Genomic DNA, 20,908 nt, shown 5'->3' on the forward strand with positions numbered 1-20,908 from the left:
CTGGCCTGTAATTCCCAGGGTTATCCCTATTCCCTTTTTTGAACAGAGGCGCTGGTGACGGCGCCGTTGCCACTCCCCCAGCAAGGTATTCTACGAGTCCGGTAGTGGTGGCTACCCTCAAAATCTGGGAACAGTGGAGGCAGCATGGGGGGGGGGGGGGGGGGGGGGGGGGGGGGGGGGGGAGGTGAAGGCTTCAGTTTGGTTCCCGATATGGGGGAACCACCGGTTTGTACCAGGGAGGATGGACGGAGGGTTCTTGAGCTGGCACAGGGCAGGTATCAGGCGGATGGGGGACCTCTTTCCCGATGGGAAATTTGCGACCTTAGAGGAGTTGGAGGGAAGGTGGGGTCTCCCCCCCCAGGGAATACCTTCAGGTATATGCAGATTAGGGCGTTTGTTAGGCGGCAGGTGGCAGAGTTTCCACTGTTGCCGCCAAGAGAGGTTCAGGATAGGGTGCTCTCGGGGTCGTGGGTTGGCGAGGGGAGGATTTCGGCAATCTACCAAGTGATGCAGGAGAGGGAGGAGGCCTCGGTGGAAGTGCTGAAAGAGAAGTGGGAGGAGGAGCTGGGAGAGGAGATCGATGAGGGGACGTGGGCGGATGATTTGGGGAGGGTGAATTCCTCCTCCTCCTCCTCTTGCGCGCGGCTTAGTTTAATCCAGCTAAAGGTGCTGCATAGGGCGCATATGACTGGGACAAGGCTGAGCCGGGTCTTTGGGGGAGAGGACAGGTGTGGCAGGTGTTCGGGGAGCCTAACAAACCACACCCACATATTCTGGGCGTGTCCTGCGTTGGAGGGCTTTTGGAGGGGTGTTGCGGGGACCTGGTCAAGGGTGGTTGGCTCCAGGGTGGAGCCGGGCTGGGGGTCGCAATTTTTGGAGTAGCATCGGAGCCGGGAGTGCAGGAGGCGAAAGAGGCCGGTATTCTGGCCTTTGCGTCCCTGGTAGCCCGGCGCAGGATTCTTTTACAGTGGAAGGATGCAAAGCCCCCGAGCGCAGAATCCTGGATCAACGACATGGCTGGGCTCATCAAACTGGAGGGGGTCAAGTTTGCCCTCAGGGGGTCGGTGCAAGGGTTCTTCCGGCGGTGGCAGCCGTTTCTAGACTTCCTGGCGGAGCATTAGGGGGTGGTCAACTTCAGCAGCAACCGGGGGGGGTTTACTTGTTCGCTATGGGGGATGGGTGTGTGGTTTCATGCTCATTATTTTTGTTAATTTATTGCTTTTGTATTGGGGGGGGGGGGGGGGGGGGGGGGGGGTGTTACTGTTTTTCTTTGTTTTGTTGGTTAAATTTTGTTGAAAATTTGAATACAAAATTTTTTTTTTTTTAAAATGAATCCAAGGTCCCGGTTGAGGCTGTTCCCGGTGTGTGGAACTTGGCTACAAGTTTCTGCTTGGCGATTCTGTGTTGTAACGTGCCCTGAAGGCCGCCTTCGAGAACGCTTACCCGAAGATCAGAGGCTGAATGCCCTCGGCTGCTGAATTGTCCAGCAAGTTAAATGCACAACAGCTCAATGTACCATCCTCCAGATTAAATTTAAACCATGGCCTTATTATTAGTCTGTTCTATTTCTTTGAATATTCTGCGCAAAGTTCCTTCCTCAGTCAATACCATCAGAAATACATCAATTATCACAATTTGTAGAGGAAAGGGGGTGCAGTTTGATGGGCACAAAATAACTGCTGTGTTTGCCAATATAACAAGTCACTGCACTTCCAAGTAATTTACTGAAGTACTTTGAGAGGCTGCAATAAGGTGCAACTTTAATTCCATCAAGGACTCTCATAAATGAATGCTCCATTATTGTTCTGTTAAGGCACACACATTAATAGGATCCTTGATTTTATCCCAGAGCCTGCTAATTCGCTTGCTTTTTCTAACACAGAAGAGGGGGGGGGGGGGGGTAAAGAAGCAGGGAAAAAGAACAGGAATCACGGTTTTGGATCATTATTCAGTAATTCCTTGCTGGAAATGCATTCAAAAGAATATACGTAGGGGAAAGATCAGTTGTTATGGTGATGCTGAAAAGCTGAATCGTCCACCAATTAGGGTTCACACATAAAGAATATTCTCTTGAATATCAGTACTCATGGAACTTAGCTCAAATTTCCACGAGGAAGATGGAAAGAAAAAGACAAATTACTGAGGAACAAATATGAACAATAATGATTCATGATTTCAGATGATTTGATCCAAGGTGACCTATTAAAGAGTTAGAAAACAGCTTTAGACCTATTGTCTGTTGTTATTTTACATTAAAATTATTAATTTGTGTCATTTTCATTATGGGTACAATTTGAGTGTCATGCCTTTGAATGCACAGAACTTTAACCTTTTTTACACCTAACATTTCATAATTAAAAGGAAAATGCAACATTAGGGCAGTACCGTAAGGGGAAGTTGTAACCTTATTGCTTCTTATCGACATTAACGATCAAGAAACAAAATGTAAACTTGCTAATTTTGCAGAGAATACTAAAATAGGTAGCATACTATGCACAGAGGTGTATGGTAATTGTGATCAGAGCATTTAGGTGATAGAGACACTCGACCAACAGAATAGGATGCCCTACTTCCCAAGTTTAAGCTATGATTTAATCCTGGAATAAAAAGCTCCTCCTAGTCATTAATGTCAATTGGGCCATGCTTCAACAAGAAAGGAGCGTGTCTTTCTAGCATTTTCTTATTCCTCCCTGCGATGCTGGCCATGAGTTGAGAAAACAAAACTGGCAGGGGAGATACTTTTCAACCATTCAGACACATCCGGTCCAGTCCATCATCGTTGACTTTGTCGGAGTTTTGTCTGAATCTTTGTGGAGCGGTCTTCAAGAACGACATTTTCATTTGTCAGACAGCTCTCCAATTGACTATAGAGGATGCAGCAGAGGCATTGCTGATGACATTTCTCTAGTGCTCTTGTATGTCATTGATGCACAGTCCAGATCTCACTGCAGTACGAGTGTGGGAATAGCAACTGCACTGGGGCTTCAGTTGACTAGCGGACGTCTTTATTGTCAAACGCTCACTGTGTACATTTTAGAAGACTGAGCTGGCACAGCTGATCATGTGTTGGATTTCTTCATCGATGGTGGCCTTTTGAGAGAGGTGGTTGCCAAGGTATGGGAAGTGGTCAACATTTTCAAATGTCTCTCCAGCATATATAGGGATAGAATATTTGGCTGACCAAGTACAGATATAGAGATTTGGCTCGGCAACATTTAAGAATAAATTAGGGATGGGCAGTGTAATATTTGGGGTTTCAGAGAAGCCGGAGCTCATGGAGAGGAGGAAGACCGATGTCTTGGCCTTCGCCTCTCTGATTGCACGGCAGCAAATTTTGCTGGAGTGGCGGTGGGCATCGCCACCGGGGGTAGCGACTTGGTTGGGTGACCTGTATGACTTCCTGCGGTTGGAGAAGATAAAGTATGAGTTAAGAGGCTCTTCGGGGGGTGTTGCTGAAAGGTGGGGGATGTTTGTGACTGTGTTTAAGAGGCTGTTCGGGGGAGGGGGGGGTGAAAAAAAAAGAGGAAAAATCTGTAGACTGTATAGTTAATTGTTGGGAGATATGTTTCCCGGGTTGTTTATTGGCTGTAACCTGTTTTGAAACACGTTTGTAATAAAATACATTTTTAAAAAATAGGATGGGCAGGAAAGCCCACATGTTGTAGCAAAGTAAATTTTAAAAGAATAAGGAACACATTTTGTGCGCTAAATTGATGAGATTGAAAATGGCTTGCAACTATGGGGCAACACTGTAGTCATCCACAAACCATAGGTCATGAACACCTATGATGACCAGTTTAGCTTTGGCACATGTGTGGCCGAAGTTATGGATTTTCCATATAAGCAGTATTTAATACCCAACCAGAAGGCAGTTGATCTCATCAGTTAGCAAAGTAAATAGCCACTGTCAGGTAGATTGTAAATAGCAAGGCAGCTATCACACAGTCTTCAAGGAACTGTTTCAGATCTCCGGCTCAAGACAGTTGCAGGCACACATCACGAAGAAGTTGTGGGATTGTAATGAAATTTCTTGGGCAACCACATTTCTGCAGCATAATCCACAAAGCCTTGCGATTTTAGAGTCAACTGCTTTGGTCAGGTCATTGCATGCAATAAATAGTTCCTGATGTTACTCTCAACAATAGGGTGGCACAGTGGTTAGTACTGCTGCTTCACAGTGCCAGGAACCTGGATTTGATTCCGAACTTGGGTGACTGCGGGGAGCTTGCACATCGCCAGTGTCTGCGTGGGTTTCCTCTGGGTGTTCCGGTTTCCTCCCACAGTCCGAAGACTTGAGGGTCAAGTGGATTGGCCATGATAAATTGCCGCTTAGTGTCCAAAGGATAAGTGGGGTTACAGGGTTAAGCTGGGGGAGTGAACCTAGGTACGGTGCTCTTTCGGAGGGTCGGTGCAGACATGATGGGCCTCCTTCGGTACTGGAGGGATTCTATGAATTTTCTTGGATTTGTCTTGCAACTAAGGTTGATTGAGGCTGAAACATGACCTCCTGAAATAAAAACGAGGGGCGGGATTCTCCCAGCCCGGGGCTGGGCCAAAGAATCCCCGTAACCCGTCCATGCCGCCCCGACGCCGGCATGCCGAATCTCGGTCTGGGATGGGCCAAGCGGCTCTCTAAAAAGGCAGAGTCCCGCCAGCGCTGTCCACACCTGGTTGCAGCCGGCGGGAACTCTGCGCACAGGGTCGGGGGTGGGGGCGGCCTCTCGCTCCCCGGGCCTATTTTCCTCCGTGACGGTGCCATGTTGCGTTGGGGCCAACGCGTTGAGGGAGGCATGCACGTGTTGGCGCTGGAGCCACTGCACATGCTCGGATCCTGCATGCACAGTTCGCGCCGGGATTGGAGGCTGGAGCGGCGTGAACCGCTCCAGCGCCGTGCTGGCCCCTGTAGGGCCAGAATCGGTATTCCCAGCCGCTCATTCGCGCTGTTGTGTGGGCTTGGACACTCTGCCGCCGAATGGGAGAATCCCGCCCAAGTTGTCTCATTGCCTGGCAGAACAACCCAAGGTAACAAGTCAAGATGGCAGCACTCCTACAGTTAATGTTGCCAGCCAAAGACAGCTGCTGAAGATAAAGGATAAGTGATGGTAAGAGAAACCTCAAGAGATCCAACAATATGCAGATGGTGAATACATGCAATGCTTTTTTGAAGTCACCAGGACCAAGGTCAAATGGCCAAAATTCCCATCACTCACAGGATGATGTCGGGCAGCACGGTTGCATAGTGGTTAGCACTGTCACTTCACAGCGCCAGGATCCCATGTTCAATTCCCAGCTTAGGTCACCGTCAGTGCTGAGTCTGCACATTCTCCCCATGTCTGCGTGGGTTTCCTCCGGGTGCTCCGGTTTCCTCCCACAAGTCCCGAAAGACGTGCTGTTAGGTAATTTGGACACTCTGAATTCTCCCCGTGTACCTGAACAGATTCCGGAGTGAGGCGACATGGGGCTTTTCACAGTAACTTCATTGTGGTGTTAATGTAAGCCTACTTGTGATAATAAAGATTATTAATTAATATTAATTGGGAACCCAATGATTAATCAATGACAGCGGCAGCAAGCAATCAGACAGATGAAAAACAACAAAGTCTGTGGTCCGATGGAATTCCAGCTGAGGTTTTCAAAGTTTGTGGTCTTTTGCTCACATTAACTCTCCATGCACTCAATCTATGGATTTAGGGAAAACTTCCCCCACCTATCTCAGGACAATTGTAACTACCTTCACGAAAGGAAATAAAGCATGCTATTGAAATAGAGGAATTGCACTCTCGTCTATAGCAGGAACTCCCAACATGCAGTCTCCTGACTTCCCTTGGCTGAGGACATGCTCCCAGAGACTGCGTGGCTTTAGACTTTCCAGAGGAACCTCCATATGACCCCTTATTTTATCTCCCATATCTTCACATCCTTGCTCCCAAACTCCAGCATTTAGAAGCTGCATTTATAGTTTCTTTTGAAGGTTTTCAAGTTGTGACTTCTGCAAACATTGCTTGTTGGGAGTCTAATTTCTCTGCCCAAGTGAGCTTGATTCATGCATAAACCCAGATTTGACTTCTTTTTAAGCAAATACTTAAAAATAAACCAAAGGGGGATCGTGTGATGAGAACCCGGGAGCGAGTGGGTTTTCACAAGTTTTGGCTCTGCTCATCTTTCAATCTTTGTTTTTATCCTTGTGCACATCTCTAATGTCTTTTTCAGCTCACATGGCTTTTGCTATGTAACGAGCTTTATTGGTTAATGTTTCAACACTGTTGAGTCAAGACAACATACTTTATTCCGCATGGATTTATGATGTGGAGATGCCGCCATTGGATTGGGGTGAGCACAGTAAGAAGTCTTACAACACTAGGTTAAAGTCCAACAGGTTTGCTTCAAACACCAGCTTTCGGAGCACTGCTCCTTCCTAAGTGACCCATCTGAGGAAGGAGCAGTGCTCAGAAAGCTAGTGTTTGAAACAGACCTGTTGGATTTTAACTTGGTATTGTAAGACTTTTTATTGATTCATGGCGGCTGAAGGGAGTTGGGGTGGGGCCTATATTTTGGTGATGAAGCTGCCTTCGAGAGATTTCCTATCCTAATGATACAGTGTGCACCGACAGATGATGGGACGATACAGCGTGCGCCGACAGATGTTGGCTGCTCGTGATGAAGTTGATCAGTCCGAGTCTTGGCTCTGCGGTACAGGGCATTAAAGCCCAACTTCAAGAGTTACGAGGCATCTTTATTGAGGTGACGTTGGCGCACGAGTAATTTAATAATAATCTTTATTATCACAAGTAGGCTTACATTAACACTTCAATGAAGTCACTGTGAAAAGCCCCGCGTCGTCACACTCCGGCACCTGTTTGGGTACATGGAGGGAGAATTCAGAATGTCCAAATTACCTAACAGCACGTCTTTTGGGGCTTGTGGGAGTAAACCGAAGCATCCGAAGAAACCCATACAGACACGGGGAGAACGTGCAGACTCCGCACAGCCAGTGACCCAAGGCGGGAATCGAACCTGGGACCCTGACGCTATGAAGCACAGTAGGTTTGGCGGCAGAGAAAGCACAGTGGCGGAGGCCCGCCTCCGCATGGCTGGGTTCCTGTTGCACAGTCTGTCGTCTACCCTGAGGAATTCGGGTGAGGACGAAGGCGAGCTGGTTAGGAGCTCGGTTGTGTCTGGTATCTCTGGTGAGGTAATGGAGATGTTCTAATCAGAGTTTGAGAACTGGTTGTCATGTTTTGGGACTCTCGATCCGGAGGATGGGTAGCTTGGATTCAATGGAGCATGCTTAATCCTGTCTCCAAGGCCTGGGGTTAGGATGGTCTTTCAACTCCTAGTTCTGTGTGGTGCTGTTCCTGTTGTTGGTTGACAGGAGTTGGGATTGCCTGAGCAGGCTGGTCTGCTCCCCCCATTAGAGCCGAGGTAGTTGACCGCCTGGCTCAGTTGATTCGGCATGGTCGAACTAATGATTTTCCGTTTGGTAGAATCCTTGAAGACCCTGTAAAGTGCTCCCTCTTTCTGATTCTCTTTTATCCTGGATGTCTACTTTCTTTGTGCATCAGCAGAATGGTCTTTATCCTGATGATTGCTTTGACTCTCAGTTGTTATCCTGGACTTGACTTCCTGATAATCATGCAGTTGTCTCAATGTTGTCTACCTATTCATTGGCAGGAATGTAAAGAGTTTGCGTGCGATGTCCTGCTCTGTTGGTTATTTCCTCTCTAAGTAAAACTAATATTTTATTTGTGTTACTCGGAAACAATTTTAGAAACAAACCCCTGCTTTAAATGGAAAGGAGACAAATGGAAATGGAGTGGGCAGCACGGTAGCATGGTGGTTAGCATAAATGCTTCACAGCTCCAGGGTCCCAGGTTCGGTTCCCGGCTGGGTCACTGTGCGGAGTCTGCACATCCTCCCCGTGTGTGCGTGGGTTTCCTCCGGGTGCTCCGGTTTCCTCCCACAGTCCAAAGATGTGCGGGTTAGGTGGATTGGCCATGCTAAATTGCCCGTAGTGTCCTAAAAGTAAGGTTAAGGGGGGGGTTGTTGGGTTACGGGTATAGGGTGGATACGTGGGTTTGAGTAGGGTGATCATTGCTCGGCACAACATCGAGGGCCGAAGGGCCTGTTCTGTGCTGTACTGTTCTATGTAATTGTTTAGTTAAAAATGCTTCAAGTTTACAGACTGCCAATAAATCTTACAACTAAGAACGATAGGGCAAGACTTTCTGCATGTTGCGCGGCAGTGGAGGCAACCCGCCATTGGCCGTGACGGAATCTTCTGGCCCTGCCACTGTCAACATGATTTCCTGTTTTACGCAGCTCCCCCACCGCCACAAAACTGCAAAGGGGAATTGTTGTCAGCGGGTTGGAAAGATCTCGCTGGCAAGAATTGCCTCCCGTTAAAAAAATCATAATAAAAGCAAATTACTGTGCATGCTGGAAATCTGAACTAAAAACAGAAAATGCTGGATAAACTCAGCAGATCTAGCACCATCTGTGGAGAGGAGCAGTTAACATTGAGTCCACATGACTCTGCCACAGTTTAAAATTATATTACCTCAAATATTTACAATCAGTTTTAAAAGTATACTTGATTGCAAATTAATTACAAAGCTACAATTAAATAGAGAAAATGGGCCGTTTAATATGGGGGGTGTTTTCTAGAAGTTTTAAAAAATATGATTCAATTCTTAAAACAGCTTGGATCAAAAATTATTAGTTGCTGCAAAGTATTTGCGCATGATGCTCTGTGTCACATCAGTGAGCAGGCCACAATTAGGTGATCTTCAACATTTGTTCGCACACTTAAAATAAGGCGTTGTGTGCAACACATAGCATGATAATCCTCCTCTGCTTCTATCTGTATTGCTCTGCATCCATCTACCTGCACAAAAGACTATTAAAGCAAGCAAATGATTCCAAATATTATCAAGCCTTGCACTTACCCTTTTCTTTGCCATACTGCCCTCTGTGGATGCCTGATTGCAGGTTATATACATCCACGTGGCCTGAAGAAAGGCCAACAACAGCAAAATTTCCACACGATGTTATATCCACAGCCTAAAAATAGAACAAAAATCTTTCATATGTGATTGATATGTTTTTAAATGCATCAACTCAACAGCAAAATAGGCTGCATAAGCATCTAAGAAATTAACACAGAATGTAAAGACTTTCATCATTACTTTCTAGGGCTTAGAGATTGGCCATTAAGTTTGATTTTGGCTTTGTGTCATTTTTGTATTTAAGAAAGGGAATAAGAGCATGTCCAGGAAATTATAGAGCAATTAGCTTAATATCAGTGGTAAGAAAAATAATATAATCCGTACTAAAGGAGAAAGTAGAGGAACATCAAGAAATGAGAAATATAATACAGAATAGTCAACATGGATTTCAAAACAGAAAATCTCGCTCAAATTCTTTTGAGGTGACAGAGAGAGCAGACAATGGCAATACAGTGGATGTAATTTATCTCCACTTCCAAAAGGCTTTTGATAACGTTCCCTATAAAAGACTAATGAATAAAGTCAGAGAATAGAGTTGGGGACAAGTGGCAGAATGAGTTGTTACCTTTCAAGTAAGAAAGCAGAGTAGGAATAAAGGATGGGTATTCAAAGTGGCAGAAGGTGGAAAGTGACGTTCAATTGCTGGATTGCTGGAACCCTGCTGTTCATCATTTATATTAATGATGTGGGCGCTCAAATCAACATTTCTACATTTGCAGAGTGGGGGATTGTCAAAACTGAGGAGGACTACAACAAATTTCAGGAGGACATAACTTGCAGAGTTGGCAAATAATTGGAAAATAAAGCTCAACACAGATAAATGTATCTGTTTGGTAGGAAGTAAAGAAAATCAACAGCATAGAAATGTGGTGGTTTTGGATCTACGGTTATGTTTGCTGGGTGGAGAAGAAAAACTAACATGGTAGTACTAAATAAGGTTGAAGAACAAGCGAGCTCTTATATAATATCAAAAGACAACAAAAGTGGTTCTTTGGAAGCGTTATTCGTGCAGCAATGGAAGCAGCTGGACAATGTTTACGTCTGGCTTAACCAGAACTCACAAAGGTCATCTTGGTCATCATGGTTACCTACATCACTCAACATGGCATTTAGACAATGATGATTTCCAGAAGCTGGTGAGCATTCTTCCTCTGTTGCAAAGTTCAGAGAGTAGAACTTGCTATTACTTTAGTTGTCTAAAATTATTAACTAACTGATTAATTAAATAAACAGACAGACATGACTGGTTGGGGGTGTGCCAAGTTGGAATATGTGGAATATATTACAGTCCTGGATCACCATATCTTTAGTAAGTGACTATTGCTTAAGCAACTTTGATACGGAGTTACTGAGCTAGAGTTGAAGTTGCAAACATTAAAGGGCATCAGGGATAAGGAGAATTACCTTTGTACCAGGAGGCAGTCACACCCGTTTGGCTAAGTAAACATTTAGTCAGGGACGGGGAGAGGGGGATGTGATTGAGAGACTGGCAGGTATGGGGATCCAGCATGTAGTAATGGAGATGCCTCAGTTTTTGCCGTTGACCAATAGGCATGGAACACTAGCTACTTATGTGGATGAGAAAAAGGACTGCAGGGTGAATGAGCAAAATGTTCAAAGCACCATGGTTTAAGGTACCATTCCAATGGGGGGGGGGGGGGCAAAAACTAATGTGGTAGTGATAAGGTCCAATATCATCAGGGGCGGGTGGGCACATACTGTTCTCTGCAGCCGCGACTGGGAGCTCCATACGTTCTGTCGCCTGCCAGGTGCCAAGGTTAGGCATCTCTCCTCATGGCTGGAAATGAACATGGAGTGAGGTTCAGAGTGGGGAAAGTGGCCTGTGTAGGAATCGAGGACATGGGTAGAACTGAAATGATCTTCTGCTGAGACGGTTTGATGAGTTAGAGTCCAAATTAAAATGCAGAACCTCAAAGGCAATTATTTGTGTTGTAACCTGAGCCACACGCCAATTGGCATAGAGACAATTAATTACATGGCGGCTCAAAAGAATGATATGGGAAGAAGGGTTTTGATTCATGGGACACTGGCACCACACGAGAATGAGGGCGATCTTGGTTGGGAGGGCTCCACTTAAACTAGCTTGGCATCAATAATAATAATAATCTTTATTATTGTCATTGCAGTATAACACTGCCATGAAGTTACTGTGAAAATCCCCTAGTCGCCACACTCTGGTGCCTGTTCAGGTCAGAGTATAACTAGGCTTTATATTAACAGGAATGGGAAGGGTTTCAGTGAAGGGAGATGTAGAAATTTAAAGAAAAAGGCAGAGATAATGGAACAGTGTAGGGATGTGGGCAAAGGAAAGCAGAGCAGGACGTGAAGGCACACAAAGTTGGACAGTAATAGTGGGTCAGGGAATAAGGACATAAAGGCAACAGTGGTAAGACAAAATAAAATTGAAGGCTCTTTAACTTAATGTACGAAACATCCACAATATGATAGATGAACTAGCAGCACAAATATAGACAAATGGTTTAGATCTAATTGCATGGTTACCAGGAGACCACAATTGGGAAATAAATATTCCATGGCACACAATATTTCAAAAAGACAACCAGAATGTAACCCTGGTCGCAAAGGATGACATAAAGACATTCGTGATAAAGGATCTTGGCTCTGAAGGAGGCAAAATCAATATGGCTGGAGATTAGGAATATCAAGGATCAGAAAATACTGTTGGGTGTACTTTATAGGCCCTCTAACAGTAATTCTACTGTTGAATAGAGCATTAAGCAAGAAATTATTGAAGCTTGTAATAAAGGCAATGGAAGAATTATGCGGGACTTTAATCGTAATACAGACTGAATAAGTCAAATTGGCAAAGATGGCCTGGGAGTTGGGTTTGTAGAATGTTTTCATTGACAGTTCCCTGGAGCAATACATTCTGGGACCGACTAAGGATATAGCTATTTTAGATTTAGTGCTGTGTAAGGAGGTAGGTTTAATTAGTAATTTTATAATAAAAGATCATACTAAAAGATCCGGTGAGAAATAGCAACTATAATACAATTGAATTCCAAATCAAATTTAAAAGTGACATACCCATTCTTAAATTTAAACAAAGCCAAATACATAGCTATAAGGGGAAAGTTAGCCAAAGTTGACTGGGTAAACGACTAAATTGGCATTAAATAACAGGAAACATTTAAAGAAATAATTCAAAAGGTTCAACAAAAGTATATTCCATGAATAGCAAAAAAATCAGCAAGACAGACCCATCTGCGTTCACTTGGTAAATTAAGGATAGTAAGAGATTTTTAAAAGAGTCTTAAAATATTCCCATGAATAATCATTGAAAATTGATGTTTGGGAGTGTTCTAAAAACAAGCAATATGCCACCTAAAAGTTGTTAAAGGGGGAAAGAGTGAAGTAGCCAAGAGTATAAAAACAGACTGCAAGACCTTTCGCACACATCAAAAGGAAAAGCGTGAAAATAAATATTGGTCTCTTAGAGGCAGAGACAAAAGAAATTATCAGGGGGAAATAAGGAAATTGCTGAGATAATGAACACATTTTCTATCTGTCATTTCATAGAAGTTACACACTGGGAATAGAGGGCAAGCAAGGGGGTAATTAACAAGAGTGAGGAACCTCAGGTAACTAATAGAACATACAGTGCAGAAGAAAGCCATTCGGCCCATTGAGTCTGCACACTGACCCATATTAAGCCCTCACTTCCACCCTATCCCTGCAACCCAATAACCCCTCCTAATCTTTTTTTGGACACAAAGGGAAATTTAGCATGGCCAATCCACCTGACCTGCATATCTTTGGACTGTGGGAAGAAACCGGAGCACCCGGGGGAAACCCGCGCAGACATGGGGAGAACGTGCAGACTCCGCACAGAGTGTGACCCAGCAGGGAATCGAACCTGGAACCCTAGCACTGTGAAGCCACAGTGCTATCCACTTGTGCTACTGTGAGCAGACAAAAATTGTTGGAGAAACTCAAGGGACTTAAACCCAGCAAATTCCCAGGAGACGATAGCCTACATTCTGGCATTCACAGCAGAAATAGTGGATGCACTAGTTACGATTTTCCAAAGTCCCTTGGATTCTAGTATAGTCCCATTAGATTGAAACGTTATTCAAGAAAGAAGGGAGAGAGAAAACAGGGAACTACAGGTAAATCAGCCTGACATCAGTCATTGGGAGAATGCTGGAATCTCTCAGTAAAGAAGTCTTAACAATGCACTTAGAAAATCATACTATGATTAGGCAACATTAAGATTGTTTTGCAAAATGGAAATCACGTTTGCCAAACTTAAGATTATTTTTGAGGCTGTAACTAGAAGGGTTGATAAAGGGGAACAAGGAGATCCAGTATACCTGAATTTCCAAAAGGTGTTTGATAAGGTGCCAGAGGAACGGTTATATACAAGATAAGGACTCTTGGAGTTGAACTGATCTTTGGCATGGAGGTGACTGGCTAACCACCAAAGCAAAGCGTCTGGATAAACGTTTCAAGTTGGTGGCTGTAACCAGTGGAGTGCTGCAAAGGTCAGTGCTGAGGCCACAGCTATTTACAATCTACATTCATGTCTTAGACAAAGGGTTTGAGTAATGTACCTAAGTGCGCTGACAATACAAAGCCAGTTGGGAATGCAGTCTAAAGGCAGCAGAGAAATATTGACAGGGCAAATGAATGGGCAACAAGGTGGCAGATAGAGTACAATGTGGGGAATTATGAGGTTACTCACTTTGGTAGTTAGAAAAGAAACACAGAATGTATTTTTTAAAAAGGCATGCTTGGGTGTATTTGCACAAGGAATGGCAAAAGTTAGCATGCTGGTACAGTAATCAATTAGCAAGCTAAATGGCAAGTGGAAGGGGATTGGACCACGCTACAGGGTTGAGACTACATATCGAATACTGTGCTCAGTTGTATCTTCTTATTTAAGATCTACTTGCATTGGAGGTAGTGCAGAAAAGTTTACTAGGTAATTTCCCTACCTTGGATTGGATTGGTTTATTGTCACGTGTACCGAGGCACAGTGAAAAATATTTTTCTGCAAGTAGCTCAACAGATCATTAAGTACATGGGAAGAAAAGGGAATAAAAGAAAATACATAATAAGGCAACACAAGATATACAATGTAACTATATAAGTACTGGCATCGGATGAAGCATAAATGGTGCAGTTTTAATGAGATCAGTCAATAAGAGGGTCATTTAGGAGTCTGGTGACGGTGGGGAAGAAGCTGTTTTTCAGTCTGTTCGTGTGTATTCTCAGACTTCTGTATTTCCTGCCCGATGGAAGAAGTTGGAAGAGTAAGCCAGGTGGGAGGGATCTTTGATTATGCTGCCCACTTTCCCCAGGCAGCAGGAGGTGTAGATGGAGTCAATGGATGGGAGGCATGTTCGTGTAATGGACTGGGCGGCATTCACGACACTCTGAAGTTTGTTGCGGTCCTGGGCCGAACAGTTGTCATACCAGGCTGTGATGCAGCCCGATAGGATGCTTTCTATGGTGCATCTGTAAAAGTTGGTCAGAGTTAATGTGGACATGCTGAATTTCCTTAGTTTCCTGAGGAAGTATAGGCGCTGTTGTGCTTTCTTGGTGATAGCGTCGACGTGAGTGGACCAGGACAGATTTTTGGAGATGTGCACCCCATGGAATTTGAAACTGCTAACCATCTTCACCTCGGCCCCGTTGATGCTGACAGGGGTGTGTACAGTACTTTGCTTCCTGAAGTCAATGACCAGCTCTTTAGTTTTGCTGGCATTGAGAGATAGACTGTTGTCATTGCACCACTCCACTAGGTTCTCTATCTCCCTCCTGTATTCTGACTCGGCGTTATTCGAGATCCGGCCCACTATGGTCGTATCGTCAGCAAACTTGTAGGTGAAGTTGGAACCAAGTTTTGCCACGCAGTCGTGTGTGTACAGGGAGTAGAGTAGGGGGCTAAGTATACAGCCTTGCGGGGCCCCGGTATTGAGGACTATTGTGGAGGAGGCGTTAGTGTTCATTCTTACTGATTGTGGTCTGTTGGTCAGAAAATCGAGGATCCAGTTGCAGAGTGGAGAGCCAAGTCCTAGGTTTTGGAGCTTTGATATGAGCTTGGCTGGGATTATGGTGTTGAAGGCGGAGCTATAGTCAATAAATAGGAGTCTGATGTAGGAGTCCTTGTTTTCGAGATGCTCTAGGGATGAGTGTAGGGCTCATATAGCTCATAGGATGAGCGTAGGGGTACATAAGGAGGAGTGTCCTATAAGACACTAAGCAAATTGGGCCCAAGTACTCTGGAGTTAAGAAAATGAAATATCTCATTGAAACATACAGGATTCTGAAGGAACCCGACAGATTTGACAGAGGTAGTTTCCCATGGCTGGGAAATGTAGAACAAAGGGGGCAGTATCTTACGATAAGGGCTGATCATTTAGGACTGAGATTAGAAGAAATGTATTTGCTCAAAGGGTTGTGAATATTTGGAATTCTCTACCTTGGAGGGTTGTGGATGCTCTATCGTTGAATATATTTAAGGCTGACAAAGACAGATTTTTATAAGACTAAGGGAATCAAGCAATATGAGGAGTGAATAGAAAAGTGGAATTGAAGTCAAAGGTCAGCCATAATGTAATTGAATGGCACAGCAGGCTTGTCACAATACCATATAAAACATAGGAGCAGAATTAGACCATTCGCCCATCAAGTCTGCTCCGCCGTTTCTAATCCCCATTCTCCTTAGCAATCAAGAACCTATCTATCTCTGTCTTGAAGCCAGTCAGTAACTTGGCCTCCACAACCTTCTGCAGCAACGTGTTCCACGGATTTGAGCTTTGGCTCATGAGATTCCTCCACATCTCGGTTTTAAAGGATTGACCCTTCATTCTGAGGCTGTGACCTCGGGTTCTAGTTTCTCCTACTAATGGAAATATCCTCTCCACGTTCACTCTATCGAGACCTCTTAGTATTCCGAAAGATTCAATGAGATCCCCCCTCATCCTTCTAAACTCCATCGAGTACAGACCCAGAGTCCTCAACCACTCCTCATACGACAAGTCCTTCAATCCAGGGATCATTGCGGTGAATCTCCTCTGGACTCTCTCTGCCAGCACATCCTTCCTTAGATACGGGGCCCAAAACAACTCTCAATATTCCAAATGAGGTCTGACCAGAGCCTCTTACAGCCTCAACATTACATCCCTGCTCTTGTATTCTAGCCCTCTCGACAGGAATGCAAACATTGCATTTGCTTTCCTAACTGTCAAATGAACCTGCATGTTAACTTTAAGAGAATCCTGAACTAGGACTCAAGTCCCTTTGTGTTTCTGATTTCTGAAGACTTTTCCCATTTAGAAAATAGACTATGCCTATATTCTTCCTACCAAAGTGCATAACCTCACTTTTCCAGACTGTATTCCTTCTTTGCCCACTCTCCTAGCCCGCCCAGGTCCTTCTGCAGACTCTCTGCTTCCTCAACACAACCCGTCCCTCTACATACTTTGTGTCATCTGTAAACTTAGCAACAATGTACTAGATCATTTAATGTATATCGTGAATAGTTGTTGTACCAACACTGATCCCTGCTCTATACACACTACGCCCGCTTCTATTCTTATGTTGTTATGCTTGGACCATTGCTTTTTATGGTGCATATAAATGAGCTGTATATTGGAAGGGAGCAAAATTTCAAAATTTGCCAATGATAATAAACTCGGACATGTTGCAAATAGTGAGGATTATACAATTCATCCGCAAAAAGGGTACAGATAGGCAAGCTGACAAATGACAGTTGGAATTTAATACAGAGAACAGAGATGATGCAGTTTAGCAAAAGGGATGGGGAGAAGCAATATATACGGCAGCATGGTAGCATTGTGGAGAGCACAATCGCTTCACAGCTCCAGGGTCCCAGGTTCAATTCCGGCTTGGGTCACTGTCTGTGCGGAGTCTGCACATCCTCCCAGTGTGTGCGTGGGTTTCCTCCGGGTGCTCCGGTTTCCCCCACAGTCCAAAGATGTGCAGGTTAGGTGAATTGGCCATGACAAATTGCCCTTATAGTGTCCAAAATTGCCCTTAGTGTTGTGTGGGGTTACTGGGTTATGGGGATAGGGTGGAGGTGTTAACCTTGGGTAGGGTGCTCTTTCCAGGAGCCGGTGCAGACTTGATGGGCCGAATGGCCCTTCTGCACTGTCAATTCTATGTAATTCTATGTAATAAATAATGGCACAGTCCTAATTAATTTGCAGGGAAAGAGGGACCCGAGGTTCATGTGCAATCTTTGAAGGTGGCAGGGCATACTGAAAGCAGTCAGCAAAGCATATAGGAGCTTGGGCTACATAAAAAGGTATTGAGTACAAAAGCAGGGAAACTATGCTGAATCTTTATAAAGCTCTGGTTAGGCAACAGCTACTGTATTCAGTTCTCGTTACTACACTTTAGGAAGGAACTGAGCATCCTTAAGAGGGTGCAGATGAGATTTATCAGAATGGTTTTGGGGATCAGCGACAAAGTTAGGTTAAAACGTTAGGGTTGTACTCAGGAAAGAGAGGTGTACATGATTATAACAGGTAAGTTTTATATAAGATAGACCAAGACACGTTGTTTCCACTGGCTGATGGCACAAGGCCTAGGGGACACACATACAACATCTTGGGCAAGAGGTGGAGGGGAGAGGGGAAGTAGTGAGTGGTAATGATCTGGAACTCTCTGCCTACAAGGGTGGTGAAGCGATGATCATTTCAAAAGGAAATTGGAGGGCACTTGAGGGAAATAAACTTGCAGGACTACAGGGATAGAGTGTTGGAATGGGTCGGACTCAATTGCTCGAGCAGCAGATGGACTTGGATAGGCAGAAAATCCTCCTTCTGTACTGTTATCTTGACACTGACTCTTCGCTTCTATTTTAATGCATTGCCTTTCGTTTTGTTTGGCTTCCTACCGTAAGCATATGGGATACATAATTGAAGTGCTTATTTTATATTAGAACATAGAACATTACAGCGCAGTACAGGCCCTTCAGCCCTCGACGTTGCACCGACCTGTGAAACCACTCTAAAGCCCATCTACGCTATTCCCTTATCATCCATATGTTTATCCAATGACCATTTAAATGCCCTTAATGTTGGTGAGTCCACTACTGTTGCAGGCAGGGCATTCCACGCCCTTACTACTCTCCGAGTAAAGAACATACCTCTGACATCTGTCCTATATCTATCTCCCCTCAATTTAAAGCTATGTCCCCTCGTGCTAGACATTCAAACTTTTCCACTTGGTGCTTCCATATTCCTGCTAGATTAGGTAGTTATTTATAAATTTTAACTTGTACAGAGCAGATATACACAGGACAATATACAGGTATACATGACAATATACACATACTTTATGTAGTGTCTATTGTATACCAGACAAGAGATAGAATTGTCAGGTATTTGCAAATGCTGCCATTCATTTGCACATTCATTATCAATATCCAAAGGAATACGGTAATTGCATAATTGTTAAATCATATTATACAATTTTAAATCCATAAGTAGCATAGAAGCTGCAAATATGATTAAGAGGAAGTAAAAGAACAAGAGCTTGGATTTATATAGCACTCTTCATGTCCTCAGAAAAGGCCAAAGGCCTTCAAAGATACAGGATCAGTATCAGTGCAATGTGGGCAAATACAGCATTGCAATCTTCCAAAAAGCAATGCAATAAATGCTCAAATTAAATATTTTAAGGGACACTGGCTAAAAGAAGGTTGGTCAAATACTGTCATAAAATATTTTACGCCCACCTGAAAGGCCAGACAGTACATTGGTTTAACATTTCATTAAAAAGATGATATTCCCCCAGTGCAGCTCTCCCAGTGAATGGAAATGTTAGCTGAGATTATGTGATCTAGTCGTGAAACATGGTTTTAACCCTACAACTTTGATTCAGGAGGAGTGTGTGCTACTGGAGCTAGAGCCCATTTAAATACCCATTTAAAACTTTTATACATTTTGGAAATACATATTTCTCACTCATGAAAACGTCTAAAGCATTCACGTCTTAAAATACTTTAATAAAGTTGAGCTACAAAATAAATAAATGAATGATTGAAAATCCAACCCAAAAAGTAACAATGTTTTATATATAAATGTATGTGTGCACGCAATTGGCACCCCATCCACAAATATCCCTCCACCACTTATGCACAGTGGTCGCAATGTGCACCATCTACAAGGTGCACTGCAGGAACTCACCTTCCAAACACACAACCGCTACTGTCTAGAAGGACAAGGGCTGTAGACACATGGGAACACTATCACCTGGAAGTTTCCTTCCAAGCCACTCACCATGCTGACTATTCCTTCACTGTCATTTGGTAAAATCCTGGAACCCCCTCCCCAAGAGCACTGTGGGTGTACCTACACCACATGGACTGCAGCGGTTCAAGGCAGCAGCTCACTACCATCTTCTCCAGGGCAATTAGGGATTATCAATAAATGCTGGTCTAGGCAGCGACACCCGTATACATAGAAACTTACATAGGATTAGAAGCAGGAGGTGGCCATTTGGACCGGCGAGCCTGCTCCGCCATTCATTATCATAGCTGATCATCAAGCTCAATACCCTGATCCAGCCTTCCCCTATACCCCTTTAGCCCTAAGAGCAATATCTCATTCCTTCTTGAAATTACACAATGTTTTGGCCTTAACTGCTCTCTGTGAAAGTGAATTCCACAAATTCACTACTTACTGGGTGAAGAAATTTCTCCTCACCTCAGTCCTAAATGGTTTATCCCTTATCCTCAAATTATGATATATCCCTCGATCATTTCAGCTTTCTGCAGTTCAAAGTGAGTTAGCTTAAACCTATTACAGAGGATAAATTTCAGTCCTTTCTATCCCATAAATACTGACTATTTTTAACCTATCTTTACTACAGTGACCGATAGGCATATACACAGAAATAGTGATACTATGGCTTAATAAGCTAAAAATTTATTCAAGCAACAGTGCAACATACATACCGTAGAACATACATCCAGGGTACGATCTTTAAGATATCTCTTAGGTTCAAGTTTGTGTGCTCCCATTGAGGTTTGCTGGTAGTTCCATGTTGTACTGATTAGATACCCTTGATGGCAGGCAATAATTCCATCCCAATAACTTTGACGTGCTGATTCTACCATAACAAATCAGAACCAAATTAATCAGCAGCATTAGAAACATTCAAAGCCAGAAATACATTGAGATAATTTTTAATAGAAATCTATAGTTAAGATTCAAGAAACATTCAAATATTTAAGTTAAGCATACATTATATTGTAACCGCCTGCAAACAGTTGGAAAGATCGACAGTTTAATAATTTTTTTGTATTTAAACTGGGTAATGTTCCAACTTGAAAGCCATTTCAGTCATTCTAAAGTAGAAAATCAGAATCGGTGTCCCATTACCTGAAGCAAACGTAGTAATAGGAGGTAGTTTCAATGTATCATACTTCAACCCTTTCTTTTTGGATTTCTTTTTATTAATGGAACCTTAAAAGAAAAAAATATACACTTGATTTTTTTAAAAAAAAACAACTTTGGTACATATTTCTAAAGAACAATAAAAAAAGGACATGAGTACAAACCGTATTACATCTAATAGATTAAATAGGTGTGTGTATGTACTGATTCTATGAAAAAGCTATTCTTGCCTCCATCCATTTGTACCATCCCCTGGTCAAAGGCCAAGCAGCTGACAGAAGTGAGGAAAGCCATTCACCCTACCCTGAATGCACCATCAGTAATTTATCAGCCTGTTTAAATACTTATAGGTTTTTGTCGAATCCCTCCACAGACCCTCAAGGCGAACTTAATCTTTTGTAGCTTCAGGAAATCCGTGAGGTCGCTTACCCACATCCCTGGTTTCAGCAATCCTGAATCCCTCCATTCTAACAAGATCAGTCTCCA

The 20,908-nt window shown here is 43.7% G+C and overlaps 1 protein-coding gene across 2 annotated transcripts in view; it reads right to left on the reverse strand.

Annotated features, from left to right (window-relative positions):
* wdr36 (WD repeat domain 36) overlaps positions 1-20,908 on the reverse strand; it is a 183,264-nt gene that overhangs the window by 64,118 nt on the left and 98,238 nt on the right. For both annotated transcript variants that reach the window (XM_038805121.1, XM_038805120.1), the window contains exons 11-13: positions 20,408-20,491; positions 19,981-20,135; positions 8,946-9,060 (exon numbers count right to left, since the gene is read on the reverse strand). In XM_038805121.1, coding sequence (XP_038661049.1) covers positions 8,946-9,060; positions 19,981-20,135; positions 20,408-20,491 — 354 coding nt within the window. The remainder of the gene's footprint in view (positions 1-8,945; positions 9,061-19,980; positions 20,136-20,407; positions 20,492-20,908) is intronic.

Source organism: Scyliorhinus canicula, chromosome 8 (genome assembly GCF_902713615.1).
Source record: "Scyliorhinus canicula chromosome 8, sScyCan1.1, whole genome shotgun sequence".
In the NCBI taxonomy this organism is placed as follows: domain Eukaryota; kingdom Metazoa; phylum Chordata; class Chondrichthyes; order Carcharhiniformes; family Scyliorhinidae; genus Scyliorhinus; species Scyliorhinus canicula.